The 15,667-nt window shown below is 42.6% G+C and overlaps 1 protein-coding gene across 1 annotated transcript in view; it reads right to left on the bottom strand.

The window, feature by feature from the left end:
- Positions 1-1,973, bottom strand: part of LOC145413516 (protein O-mannosyl-transferase TMTC1-like) — a 243,726-nt gene extending 241,753 nt beyond the window's left edge. The window contains exons 1-2 of the mRNA XM_080283212.1: positions 1,734-1,973; positions 793-1,136 (exon numbers count right to left, since the gene is read on the bottom strand). Coding sequence (XP_080139338.1) covers positions 793-1,136; positions 1,734-1,973 — 584 coding nt within the window. The remainder of the gene's footprint in view (positions 1-792; positions 1,137-1,733) is intronic.
- Between the last annotated feature and the right edge of the window lie 13,694 nt (positions 1,974-15,667).

Genomic DNA, 15,667 nt, shown 5'->3' on the forward strand with positions numbered 1-15,667 from the left:
TAAGGTAGATCAGGTGCATATTAAACTAAGCTAGGAATGGGCAAAGATAAGATAGGATGGATTGGGGATGGACAAATGATGACTTGGAATGACGGGGAGGGGTTTCGAGTGGCTTATTAAAGATGGGTTAATGGGTTCAAGGTGCGTTAGAATGGGTTTGAGTGAGTCAGAGTAAGTTAAGATGGGCCAGGGTGGGTAAGAAGAGATAGGTTTTATTAAACAGTTAAATAGCCCTTTTCCGACTTTAGTAAATGAATATTTAAGTAAGTCAGTCTCTCTCTCTCTCTCTCTCTCTCTCTCTCTCTCTCTCTCTCTCTCTCTCTCTCTCTCTCTCTCTCTCTCTCTCTCAAGATTTCATAAGAGTATGTGGATTATTGCTGGATTCTGAAATATATTAAGTCAGTAATGTGGGAGTAGAAAATAATTATGCACAGATAAATGCATATGAACTAGGAAAAGTTTCACACTAGAGGTTAATGATAACACCTACTTGGGGGCAAAATACGGCGACTTCTCTGTTTTTAGTTTAAAAGTGTGTGTGTGTGTGTGTGTGTGTGTGTGTGTGTGTGTGTGTGTGTGAGGGGGGGGAAGGTGGATGTGTGGGTGTGATCATGTATGTTTGTATGTATGTATGTGGTTTATGTGTCTCAGTGTGTATATGTATATGTATGTGTGTGTATGTCTCTATCTGTGTAAAAAAAAAACAGTAAAATTATAGACTGCACACACACACACACACACACACACACACACACACACACACAAATGCTTAAATAAATCTGCGTCACCCACCTGAATGAAAGGATGGTGAGGGGTCTATAGGATTTGTGAGAAGCTGGATGCCACATCGGTTTCCCCCAAAAGTCGTTCAGGAAGACTTGCCATAGTGGTCTCGTTCCTCTCACATCCGGATTCCTCACGACGGCGCTCAGGTCGTCGTGAACGTACTCTCCCGTCAGTCCGTTTGCGTAGACGACGACACAGGCGACGGCGACGGTGACGTAGATTTGCGACGTCGTAGGGGCGCTGAGGAACTGGTAGGATGTCCATGGTTTTTTGGTATTTGTGGTTCTGGTGCTTTTAGAAGGTGTGGAAGGTGGACTGACTGTGCTTTTGTGACTGATGGTGTTTGCTGGCTGGATGTTTGGGTGTTTTGAGGATCTGCTATTGCTGGTTTGTGTGTGAGTTGAGGGTGTAACAATTGGATGAATGAGGCTGTGTTTGCTGTTGTGCTTAATGACCCTATGAGTACTCTGGTCTGAAATGCTAGTTTGATGATTACTTGTGTGTTTATTATTATTGTGCTTCATGGTACTGTGAGTTGGAATGTTACTGTGATGATTGATGCTTCCTTTATTGTTGTTGTGCCTATTAATACTTCGAGTGGTGTCAATTGGAATGTATGTATGGTGATTGCTCGTGTGTTTGTTGTTGTTGTGCTTAACCATACTCTGCGATGGAATACTTGTAGTACGATGATTGTTGGTGTTCTGGTAACTTGTACGAATGTCTTGATGTTGTGATCCATCGCTCTCGTAACTGCCTTGATTACCACTCTGTCCACTGCCCCACTTGCCAACCTTAGTGGCTGATCGTGACATATCTCCATCAGACTCCCGGTCAGTCGTCCACATCACCTCTCTCCCTCCCGACTCTTGTTCCGTCACTGCCAAACTTCCATCGCCTATATCTCTCTTTCCGTTCTTCCTCCCCTTCTCTCTTTCCTCGGGTACTTTCTTCCTCCTCTCCATACGCTCGTCCGGCACTTTCCTCCTGCTGTTGCTGCACAGAGAATCGTCATCACAGCCGAGATTTTTAGTTCTGGGTCGGAATCGTATGCAAGACCACAGTCTGCCAGAAAAGGGAGTGCGCTGTTGCTGTTGCTGTTGTGGCTGTTGTATGTTGGCGGTAGTTGTGTCCAGTATATCACGCAAGAGTTCCCCTGACGTGGTTGTTTCCCCTCCGGTTTTCATCGCTCGTACAGTCGGAGTTTATCGCTGTGGGAATGACGTATAAACTGGATTAACAACACAGGCGGAAATTAACGCAAAGGCAGGAGTGAGGGGGGAGGGGGTGGTGGAAGCAGGAAGTGAAGAGGAGTGGATCCTCTTTCTCTCTCTATTTATCTATCTATTGCCAGACGCTTAATCTCATAGCTCATCCAGAATGGCCATGATAAAAATCTCGTTCCAGCGATCTACAATGACCCCCCCATCTCCACTCCCTCCTGCCAATCCGAGCTGTTCTCCACATATATCTGCGAATATCTTTCTACTTTGTCCTTCATTATTCTCTCCTAATTCGAGTATCGCTATAGCGTCGTCAGGATGTAATTCCTTAAAGCTTTACTAGCATCATTTATCTCCACACTTTTCCGTGCATCCAAGCTGATCTGTCTCAGGCAACCACTCATTTATCCGTTCATCTCGTTCATGTTTTTCTTCTTCTAATTATCTCAGCTTTAATCGTGAATGGAGGACCTGACAATTATTCCTCGAAACTCTTTTGACACCTCTCATCTTCGCATCCCTCTTTCACCTCACCTGCCCTCTCTCATCAAACTCTCTGGTCCATCCTTTCATTTACGTTCTGGGTTACGTGTTCCCCATTCTCAAGCTTTACTATGTGATTGGATGGCCGCCACAAATACCACTCCGAGCTCTAATAACACACTCAGCTCCATTCCTCTATGCTCATAGTTGCCATATATCGATTCCACTTCTTTCATGATTTTCCTTTCCTTATTGCAATCATTTTTTAAACAAGATAAGGTGGATTACGCCAACATTACTTCCATGTCGTCTACAGAGCATTCGATATAACCTGACACTGAACTCTAACCCCTTTCAGCTCAGTTGATGGTCAAGTGCAGTCAGATTGGAGAGAGGATTAATTTTGACTAGTAATGAAAGTGCTATTCCCATATAGATAAGGCTCCCTGCATGTCATCCAACTATAACATAGCATTTAAGTTATGGGAGTAGGCAAGTTCCATCAAATGGAAACAAACCGACTATACCACCCTTACCTCTCCACTCTCTCCTGTCATTCTAAGCTCCTCTCCTTCATATACCTCTTCGCTTACCTTTCATTTCCCTCTTTATTCTCCTCTCCTCATTCTCCCAGCTTTCATACGTTATTATCATCAAAAATTGGCATCCGAACCCTATCAAAAGGAACCCCTTATTCATTCGCTCTAGCCCAAACGTTTCCCGGACGAAAATTTCAACGGAAACCCTCTCTCCTGGAAGCGATTGAATTTTCTCCCCGGGAAAACGAGGCGCTGGAAGGAAATGCGGACGGTTTTGTAGCGACGGAAATGCTTGGAACGGGAGACAGAGAGTGAAATAGAGACGATATATGATAATTAAATTCGCGCCGCTGCTCACCTACCCCCGTCCATTTTCTCACCTAATCTAACTTTTTATGTTGGAACTGCTGTTGCGCTTTTTAGATGTGGCCCTGGAATATTACTTGTTAAATCAGTCAGCTAAGCGGGGCACCAAAGTTTGCCAGTGTGGGGGTGAAGTGGGAGAGAGAGAGAGGGAAGAGGGAATGAGAGACAGAATATAGGTTGGTTTGGTAGGGAGGACGAGAGAGGGAAGAGAGAATGTGAGAGGGAAAGTAGGTTGGATTGGTAGGAAGAGTGAGAGAGAGAAGGGGGAATATGAGAGGGAAAGCAGGTTAGGCTGGTAAGGAGAAAGGGAAGAGTAAACGGCTACATTGCAGTACAACAGAAGTAGCATTAACTGTGGGAGTTGCAGTTGTGGTGGTATTCGTTGTAGCAGTAGGAGTTGTAAAGGTATTAGAGTAGTGGTAGTAGGGCGTGTAACAGTAGTAGTGTTAAAAGCATTAGCATATAGAGTAGTAATAGTGGTACTGCTAAATGCATTAATATTAATAGTATTCATAATGACAGTAGTAGGAAGGAGAGAAGTAGAGGTAGTAGTTATGGCAGAAGTAGTTGCTCAAGTAGTAGTAGTACTAGTAGTATTAGTAGTAGTTGCTGTAGTAGTAGTGGTAATAGTAGTTGCTGTAGTAGTAGCAGCTGCTGTAGTAGTAGTTATTGTTGTTGCTGTAGTAGTAGTAGTAATAGTAGTAGTTGTAGTAGTAGTAGTAGTTGCTGTAGTGGTAGTGGCAATAGTAGTTGCTGTAGTAGGCTAGTAGTAGCTGCTGTAGTAGTAGTAGTAGTAATAATAATAATAGCAGCAGTAGTAGTAGTAGTAGTAGTAGTAGTTGTAATAGCAGTAGTAGTAGTAGTAGTAGTTTGATGAGTTGTAGTAATAGTAATAGTAACGGTAGCAGAAACGATAGTTGCAGCTACAGCCGTAAGGGTAATCGTTATTTTCACAGTACAAAATGCACTGTAATATACGTAATACTATTATCAGTAATTCTATCAGCGGTAATAATTTCACCAGTGATAATAGCAGGCCTAATGAAATGAATATTAAGCGGAGAAGTATGTATGGAATAGTGATAAGGATAATGCGGAAACGACGCAGCGCTTGATAACACACGCGGATCGAGCGCAAAAAGTAGGATTTATGGGACAGGCTGAACGGATAGTGGAGTGTGGAGTGGAGTGGAGTGGTACGGTGGTTAGATGTTGAACAGTAAGCCGAATGGCTGAAGAGTGAAATAGTAACAAAAATTAGTGAAGCTTTGGAATATTGTCGTGCGAATGGGAAGAAGAAGAAGAAAAAAGAAGACTATTATCGTAACTATAGGAGCTTTGGAGTGAGGAGACGGGGATGTGGGCAATAGACTCAGAGGATGGAGCATAAGAATATAGTAACAGTTTAGGAGTATTGTCTTGTGGCTGAGGATGGTGGGGGGAAAGAGGGAAAAGGGAGGGGAGGAGTGGATGGGGTTGGGAATGGGGAAGAGGGGGAAATAGTAAGGAGGAGAGGAGAGAATAGGAGAAATAGTCAGTCTGGGAGTATTAGAGTGTGGGTAGAGGTGGGGGGTGGGGTGGGGATGGTGGGTGGGGGATGAGAGAGGAGGTGCGAGGGGAAGGAGGGAAAGGAGTAGTAGAGGTGAGAGGAAAGAATAAGAAAAATAATAATAGTCTGGAGGTACTGTAGTGCAGCTGGCGGGAGAGGGGGAGGTAAGGATGGGAGTAGGAAGGGGAAGAGAAAGAAAGGAGGGCGAAGAATGGAGAGGAGGAGGAGGAGGATTACCGGTAGTCAGGATGTGGTGAGAGCAGCGGGAAAAATAGCAAGAGTTCAGGAGTATTGTCGTGTGGATGAGGGTGCAGGTTGGGCAATGGGGATGTGAGGGAGGGGTGTAAGGGATGGGGGAGTGAGGGAAATAGTAAAGGGAGGAATGAGAAAGTAGGAAAAAAGAGATAAAAGCCTGGGAGTACTATAGTGTGGGTGGAGGGTTTGGTGTGGGTGGGTGGGGGAAGGGAGGATGGGGGAACTGCGAGGGTGGGAGAAGATAGGAGAAGTGATGAAGCTTGTCCGTATAGTAGTATGGGTGGGGGTTGTCGGGTGAATAGTGGTTGTGGGATGGGTGGAGAGGTGATGAATGGAGATGGGGGCAGGGATGTGAGAACAGTGGGTACTGGAGAAGAAAGGAAAATTGGCAAAACTTGTAATGATTGTAGTGTTGTTACGGGTAGTGGGAGTGAGAAGGTATTAATATCCCATACGTTATTATCTACGTATATTAACAACACAAGCATGATATCTCTCGTTACCAGCTCTACAAATGTCAAGATAATTGGATATTTCATTTCACCCAGACGATTATTTTCATCTAAGAGTTAGCTCATTGAACCTGGGAGTGTCAGTACTGCCATCACTAACCTTCTCTTGGTCGAAACCAATCTCGTATTATGTATAAAACCTGGGGATTTTATTCAATCTAGACCAAACCATAGGAGCTTGAGTGTTGGTATCCGAGTATATAATGTCTGTATTAATGTCACAGTCCATAACAGCCCTTTGTGCTAATGTCAGATTCCATAGTATTCTTGTACAGCAGATTACACTTCAAAATCTCACTGTCTTACACTTACAAATTTCTATGTTCACTCCGAGCTGAATAAAATTGCCTATCGTTAGCTCAAATAGAGTAGTAGAGTTGTTCTGAAAGTGAGGTCGTTAATATCACAGTCCTAGGCATTCATTTATGTATTAAAATCACATTCTATAGGGTCTAACGGCACTAATATCACATCCCATAATCTCTAATTACATTAATATCCCATTGCATAATACCCTATATTAATATGGCTACATTAACATAAAGTCTAGGGCAGCGCTACGCACAATTCCCTGTCATTACTCTATTACGTTGTTTTATTATAATGGAAATGAAATCGTGCTCCAATACTCTCCTGGGAGGGGAACCACAAAATCTATGGAATAAACGCACCCACATTTCACTAAACCCCCCTTCTCACAAAAATCTACGGACAATGGTACCCACGTTTCAGTACCTCCCTTTGTGACGGTCATACCGCAGATTAAATATTTCCACAAAACTGCCAGTATTTTCCAACATTCTTTTTACGTCACCACCATGGGGAATTTTTAACCCCTCCAGCACCATCTCGTCTTTTTCAAACCCTGATTTTGGTTGCTCTGCGCGATTTTTACCTAGGCAAACGCAGATCCCGTAAACTGAATTGGTTAAAATATGCCAATTATCCGATTTATATGATGATTTTTTATGTAATTGTTCCCGACATGATATAGTATTCCTGCTGCTCTAAAACTTTTTTTTTTTTATTGCTGCCGTCAGATCAGTATAGCTCTGCAAATCAAACTATTTTACTTTCCTGCCATCAGGCGATTTTATTTTTGCTTACGTGAGATTAATATATTCAGCTTACAGGCAAGTTCTCCAGTTCGGTTATAGAGAGACGTTACGCATTAATGATTTTCAGCCCTGCAGATGATGTTTTCAACGCCATAATTGTATGTGTTATTCATGTTTCCAACTAGCTATTTTATCCAGATTAATAAGGAAGTTCTCTCATGCAGTGGGTTGCAATTTGTGTCTGACGATACCAATAGTCTATACATACCTCCTGTCTATCAAAACCACAGCCATTGATTAGACTTCGCTCATCTTTCCACCAGACAATTTTATTAAGCTTTGGGCACACCATTTCTCGTTAAAGTAGATTGAAATTATGTCTGATGCCACCAACAGCGTAGTCCTACATCTTGCTGCCAGGATCTATGTGAACGTTGTGTTGTTACTCGGGCTACCGCCTGCCGAAGATGTTCGTTGTAAGGAAGGACGATTTTATTAAGCTAAGGAAGTCTTTGGTATGGCGGGCCTCATAAATATATTAGATGCTATAAACAGATCATCCCTAAAGTACTAATTCATACTAAAGCCCCCAAGAATGACGAGACTGGATTCATGGTAGCCTACCATTTGGCGATCTTGTTCAGCAGGGCCCTCCAGGATAGAAGGAACTGCAATTTATACCAGATATTGCCAAAATGTTTACCTACCTCTCGGTGCTGCCAAAGCCTCCGTGAATGAGGTCTGTAACTTCATGCCGCCACCAGTCTATTATATTTAGCTTAGTGGAGATGTCTGGTATAGAGGAGGTTGCAAAATATATACGATACTTATTATATTCTCTTCCTACCTCACTGCTACCAAACCTACAATGACTGTCCGGGTTATTCATGGCAGCACCAAATGACTTCATCCAATTTAGGGAAGAGCTCTCGTACAGAAGGGGTTGCAATTTATACCTGACACTACCAGGTTATCTATTCCTACCTCGTTGCTGTCAAATCCTCTGCGAACGAGAGGCTGTTATTCTCTGAGCGTAAATTCCTCGTCTGAATCTAGATAAGCGTGAGTGACGGTGGCAAAATGACGCCGGATTGTGTACATAATTTTTTCTTCAGGTAATCTGACGTTGAAGTCAGTTGTCTCTCTTGGTACAAACAGATACATATTCGCACACACATACGTACATACAGACACTCGCAAGCACACACACACACACACACACACACACACACACACACACACACACCTCCAAACCCCCACCCGAGCGCGCGCGCGCGCGCACACACACACACACACACACACACACACACACACACACACACACACACACACACACACACACACACACACACACACACACCTCCAAACCCCCACCCAAGCACACACACACACACACCTCCAAACCCCCACCCAAGCACACACACACACACACACACACACACACACACACACACACACACACACACACACACACCACCAAACCCCCACCCAAGCACACACACACACACACACACACACACACACACACACACACACACACACACACACACACACACCTCCAAACCCCCACCCAAGCACACATACACACACGCTCACCCACGAGCACATGAAAAATGGCTTGATGGATGAGGCTGGTTATTAGCTGTCATCTCCACATCGGATTATATAAAAGATAAGGGAGACGGAGAAAAATGATAATCCTCCTGAGTCCCCCCTCCTATCAGTGGCTCCTCGTTTTCTGTGGGACGGTGAGGTGGAGAAGGTGGAGAGATAGAGGGGAGAGAGAAGTGAAAGACGGGGTGGAAGAAGGAGAGTGAGAAGTGGTGAAGATATAATTAAGAAGAAGAGAGGGAAAACGAGAGGAAGGTGGGGAAAGTGATGGGGAGAGATAGATGGAGAGATAGATAGATCAATAGATAGACAGATAAACAGTCAGACTGATAGGTAGTTAAAATGATTGATTTCTTAAAATGCAGATAGATATAGGCAGTGAGAGAGAGAGAGAGAGAGAGAGAGAGAGAGAGGGGGGGGGAGGGGAGTGTAGAAAAGAAAGCATTGTAAGGGATGTAAACGTAGAGAGGAGGAGGGAAAGTACAGAGACAAGGAAGAGAAGAATGTGTTTATGAGAGGGGATGCGAGAAGGAAAGAATAAACAGGAGGAGAGAGGAATGGGAAAAGGAGAGAGAGAGAGAGAGAGAGAGAGAGAGAAAGAAACTGGAGGTAAAGTGGTGTCTGAGAGGGAAAGAAAATGAAAGAGGAAGAAAATTAAACATGAGTGGATAGATGGTGTGGAGATGAGGAGTGGACGCTTACAAGGGACTAGAGATAGGTAAGGAGAAAAAGGACAGGGTAGGTGAGATGAGGAATTAAAAAAAAAAAGAATGGGGGAGACTGGACTGAAGCAAGGGTGCAGGAGTGAAAAAGAAGAGTGGAGGTGCGAGGCTTGCAGAGAGAAAAGGAAAGAGAACGAACGATTGAAGGGAGATGGGAGAGATGAAGGAGAGAGAAGGGATGAGAGAAAGAAGAGCGGAAAACCAGGGACGTGAGAAAGAGGAAGCGAGAGAGGAAGAAAGAGAGAGGGAGAGAGAGGAAAGGAGGAGAAAGGAGGAGGAGAGAAAGAACCATGGATGAAGAGAAGTGAGGCGAGGGAGGAAGAGGATGACCGGGGAAAGGACAGCGAAGTTTTGAGGAGAGTGAGCGAGGAAGGGAGGAGGAGGAAGAGCCTAGAGAGGAGGGAGAGGGTTGTGGGGGAACGAAAATGGAGGGGAAAGGGGAGAGTAGAAAGGAGAGGAGGAGCCGGTGAGGGAGTAGGATGAGGAGGAAAAGGGTGAACGGAGTGGGAGGTGGTGAGAGGAAAGAGGAGGGAGAGAGGGGCTTGGGTGGGAATGGGAAGGACAGAGATTCCCCCGTAGAAAAGAAAAGAAGAAACAACAGGAAAGAGAAAGGAGGGGAAGTGGAAGGGGGCTTGGCTAGTAGCAGAGGAGCTATTCATGTGTTGTGTGTGTGTAAGTGAACGGGGAGGGAGAGGGGAGTTTAGAGCAGAGGAAGAAGAGGTGAGAGGAAGAATGGAGGTGAGGCGAAGAGATCGAGGAATAGGGTGAGAAAGAGGTATTAGTGAATAAGATGTATTTTGTGGTGAGGGTGCGTGTGTGTCATTGTAGGCCATTTAAGGGAGGGAGGGAGGGAGGGTATCTGTGTGTGTGTGTGTGTGTGTGTGTGTGTGTGTGTGTGTGTGTGTGTGTGTGTGTGTGTGTGTGTGTGTGTGTGTGTGTGTGTGTGTGTGTGTGTGTGTGTGTGTGTGTGTGTGTGTGTGTGTGTGTGTGTGTGTGTGTGTGTGTGTGTGTGTGTGTGTGTGTGTGTGTGTGTGTGTGTGTGTGTGTGCGTGCGTGCGCGTATAGGTGTGCCAGCGAGTCTGTGTGGGAGTGTAGTGTGCTGGGTGCGTATGCGTCTGTGTCCATTTGGGTCGGTGGTGGGCTAGGTGACTGGGTTGGGGGGGGGGGCTGGAAAATGGCTGGGGTGGATTGACTGGCTGATTAACTGAGTGACTGGGCGGGTGAGTGGCAGGTGATAAGTGGGGTGCCAGGGAGCCAGGCCCGATATCAGAGTTGTTTTGGCCCACGCACTCTACTTTTCTAACTCGCTCACACACTTACTGATTTTTTTACGTGCTTGATGGCTATACTGACTGAATTAACTGACTGGCCAACTCCTTTAGAGACTAACTGACTGGTTGGCTGGCTAACTTCTTTGGTAAATGGAAGACTGATTGATTAAAGGAGTGACTGAGTAACCGCTTGACCAACTGACTCACTGACTGCTTGACTGATTCACCTATTGAATGGTTCTTTGCTTTACTGACTGACTGGCTGTCTGATCATAATGACTGATATATATATATATATATATATATATATATATATATATATATATATATATATATATATATATATATATATATATATATATATATATATATATATATATATATATATATATATATATATATATATATATATATATATATATGTATGTATGTATATAGTATAATTGATTTCTATGCATGACGTAACTGATATTCTAGCCAAATGAGAGGCCGCCTGAATGACTCGCAGGCTGATCTATCTACACATCTTCCCATTACTTGAATAACTGGCTCTGCAGTTCACTAATTCACTAATTCTGTAACCCATTCATCGACTAACTGGAGGACTGGCTGATCTACGTACAAACATATGTACTAGCTGCATCACTGACTTACCAGTTCACTAACTTATTTACATTATTCTCAAACTTATCGTCTGACTGACTGACTGACTAACCGCAGTACCTACAAACATATTTATTATCAGATGCACTTGCCCAATAACAAACTGACTAACTAAATTATTCCCTACAGACCAACTGATTAATATATACGACTCGCCACTACTGCAATCCAGGAAGTGATAAATTATTGTCTGGCTACAGCAATTGCATAGGAGATTCATTATTTTCCTAGTGTTTTATCACCCATGGCACAGTAGCATTATTTTTTATTTTTTATTTATCCAGTGCAACTCGATAAGGAGGAAATAGAAAAGAATCAGAATGCAGGGGTTACAAAGTCTCCATTAATCCCTCCAGGTCGCCTTCATGCAATTGTATCGATATAATCTGGAGGCTGTGCTACCAGGTTATACAAACGTCCCCAAACCCACTCCCTAAACCCATAGAGGACGTTGGTGGACTGCAGAAGAGCCTACACTCGGTAGCGTTCACTTTCCACATGAACCTGGGTCACATCTGCTACTACTATATATTCTCTTGTTGCTACGTCAGTATATATAAATAATTATATATATATATATATATATATATATATATATATATATATATATATATATATATATATATATATATATATATATATATATACCCCTTTTACTCTAATCTGGACGAAGCCATATCCCCATCTTGAATGCCGAGGTGTAAAATTAAATTAATACTAAGATATTTTGCTCATTATGAAAAAGTGCTATGAATGGGATGCAGAGCCGTAGTACTGCCTTTTTCTTCTCCTGACCTACATGAAATACGAGTAAACCGCAACACGGAGAAAATCTGAGTCAAGTTAAGGCAAAAGGAGTATAGAATGAAGCACCTAAGCCCACCCGTATCAGCCAAATAGTTCAACTCTCTAATTGTCCTGGTTCCCCCTCAGACTTAGCGAGTAAAATCAGACAGCTTGATTAAATGTTTACCCTCCTGATTTGCTCTGTCTAAAGTCACTTGATTTAGGTCAGAACAAAATACTTCATCACGTCAGTCACAAGGAAATGGATCAACTTCCTAACAATCCAAATTCCCATTTTACTTAACTTATATCTGAGAACTTGATTAACGCATATAAGCCGTTCACATACCTGTATATTACTAGTATTAGAGGTGCTTATTCAGCTTAGGAGAGAATTTTCAATATGAAGGAGACATATATAAAACCCTCGTTAACCAACTTTAATACTAGTACAAGACATATATTCTGGATGAACAAAGTCGTCTGGAATAATAATAACAACAACAACAACAACAACAATAATAATAATAATAATAATAATAATGATGAGAGATCACTGTACTCTAAAGGATATATGTATAAAAGACATTCTGGTGAAGTGTTTGATGTGTTGATTTTTGATAGAGTTATTGTTCTACCTCTAAATTTACTCTTTCTCTTTAACTTGGCCTCATATTGCCACCCTTCCATCTTCAGGGCTGAGTCGTAACAGTAGACTAACACTAGAACATAATGCTAGTCACGAAGAATCGCTATAAAGAGGATGTAGAGTCGCAGTGTTGTCTTTTTCTGCCACTGGGCTAAGTGAAATAGGCCACAGAAGGACCAATATCTGTCAGGTTAAGGTGAAAAGAGTAAAAGGACACCACAAACAAATCTTCAGGCAGTTACTCTCTCTCTCTCTTTCTCTCTCCCTCACACACACACACACACACACACACACACACACACACACACACACACACACACACACACACACACACACACACACACACACACACACACACACACACACACACACACACACACACACACACACACACACACACACACACACACACACACACACACACACACACACACACACACACACACACACACACACACACATACACACACACAAAGCCAAACAAAACAAGTTACTTTATTTCCTCGGGCTTTCAGTTTATCTGGCTCATTTTATCAGACTAATTGTTCATGTAATTGCTGACGGAATTCATGACCTAACTGATGGCTGTATTGACACTCTCAGGCTTCTATAGCGCCCTTTCAACTGAATAAAATAGTCTGGCTTTAGCTCAAACAAAAGCCTAGTTTGAATAATTACGTTCAGTGGCCTGATTAAAGTATTTGTTTGTGGATTAATTAAGGAAGTACGATAGTCGATGATTTAAGTAACCTAATTAATGGTGAAATAAATAGATTCATTAATGACGTAGTTAAAGGCCTATATTGATTACCTAAAATACATTGCAACTGATGGCCCTAATGGGCATAATAAAGGACCTAACATTACCTCGTAATCAGCAAAAAAATTATCAGACTATTGCCCAAATAAATGATCATATTAATGACCCTATAAATGACTTTATTTACGACCCTACCAGTGACCTCATTGAAGACTTAATGAATGAGCTAATAAGTGACTCAATAAATGACTTAATAAATGATCAGATTAATGACCAAATGGGTCACCCCAAAAATACCTTAACAAAAGACCTAATAAACATGCAAAATGAACACCTGATAAGCGCTGACGTTTATAGCCCATTTAACAACGAGAGGTCTTTCAGAAGCTGAGTAAAATCAAGTGACGGCAGCAACAGTTAACTTAAGAGGAAATCGGTGTTCTTGTATGAATATTAAATCGGAACACTATTGCGCCACGCCTCGGTAAAAGGAGAGAGAGGGAACAGGGCATCATAAGCTGATTCGTTCTCTCTCCAACGCGACTGATTGGCTAGTAAGCCGATAGGAGATAACTGGATGTTCTGAATGAAGTGGTGGTTGGGATGTGATGAGGTGACTGTCAGGTTGAAATGAAGTGACTTGAGTCGAGATAAAGTGATTGTTGGGTCGAGATGAAATGACTGCTGGGTCAAGACGTAGTGATTTTGGTCGAGATGACACTACTACATAAGAGAGAAGTCAAGTGGTTGGCGGGCGATGATTGAGCATCTCTGTGCTGAAATTAACTGACGATTGGGTCAAAGACTGTACTCGATGTACGAGACAAACTATCGAAGTATATCGAGAGGGAAGCCGATATGAAGGGAACTGATGAAAGGATGAATTGGTTGAAGAGTAAAGATGAAGTTCCTGGTGAGCTGACAGGAACTAACAAAGTAATTTACTGATTGATGAACGTAGAAGTTACTGTTGGACATAGATGAAATGAACCATGGGCAATAATAAAAATTTTAAAGCTGGCTAAAAGAGGATGTGGTTGGGGACGGCCTCCATCTACTCACTTGCTGTGCTACCTAGAAGTGATTCTACACTGAGTGACAAGCCAAATAATTTCTTCTAGTCCAGGAACCATTCGATACGTTGAGTGGTAACCGTATAGACAAAGAATGAACGCCTAGTAGTGCAGTGGATTAACACGCTCCAGTCGCATGTGGCCCATATGACTTTAACCTGTGGCATGACTGAGGCATGTTGTTTGCAAAATACCACTCTGGTAGGAGCGAACGATCACTGTTGTCCTAAATACATAAACCAAATAGCCTATTCTGGGGGCCCTACGCTCCTGATGGATAATATACGATTAAGCAATGGGCAATACATGAATAGAGATGAAGTAACTAGGGAACAAAGATAAACGGGCAAAATATGATGAAGCAAGAGGCAATAAAACAGCGGAGATGAATTAACTGAAAAGATGAACAGGCAATACAGGATGAAACAATAGACAACACATTAATGGAGATGATCAAATTACAAATAAAAAAAAAAAGACCAGAAATACAGGATGAAGCAATAAGCAATATACTAATGGAGATGAACTAAGTGCATAACAATGGTGAACAGATTGGTGTGAGGGGTGAACACTCTGTAGGGCCAAACTGTAGCAACTAATGAACCAAAGTGATCCGAATGGCCAGCCAAGATGAATTATTCGGTGCATTGAAATATAGTAATTTGTTTATTAAAATGGAGCAATTACTTATTCCAGATGAAATGACTGGTAAACTAGATGAAATGAGTGGTGAACTGAAGTGAAGTGGTTGGTGAACTGAGATGAATTTCCTGATAAGCTGAGATGAATGGGTTGATGAGCTGAGATGAAATGACTGGTGAGCTGAGATTAGGTGACTGTCGCGTGGAAAGGAAGGAGGTGCTGAGGCGAGGTGGATTACGTAACTGGATCTGCTTCTTTCTCGCTCCCGCCAGCATCACACACACAGACACAGACACACACACAGACAGACAGACAAACAGACAGACACACACACACACACACACACACACACACACACACACACACACACACACACACACACACACACACACACACACACACACAGACAGACAAACAGACAGACAGACACACACACACACACACACACACGAATACATACATACATACTCGTACAAACACGCACAAACACTACAACTACTACTACTACTACTTCCCCCTACATTAAGGAGTCACATTTCACACCATCCAGGAACTGATTACCTACTGCACTGCACGTCTTAATATCTAATTTTAACCAGTATTGTCGTGAACTTAGGAGGCCTTCAAGCACTATTTTCGTAGTGATTTATTTTACACGTTTGACCTTAATAATCTCTTGTGTGTTTTATGTATCGTCTTAATATAGGTATAGCTAAAAG

The sequence above is a fragment of the Coenobita brevimanus genome, chromosome 96, assembly GCF_032717465.1.
Source record: "Coenobita brevimanus isolate Jiangsu-jjx chromosome 96, ASM3271746v2, whole genome shotgun sequence".
In the NCBI taxonomy this organism is placed as follows: Eukaryota; Metazoa; Arthropoda; class Malacostraca; order Decapoda; family Coenobitidae; genus Coenobita; species Coenobita brevimanus.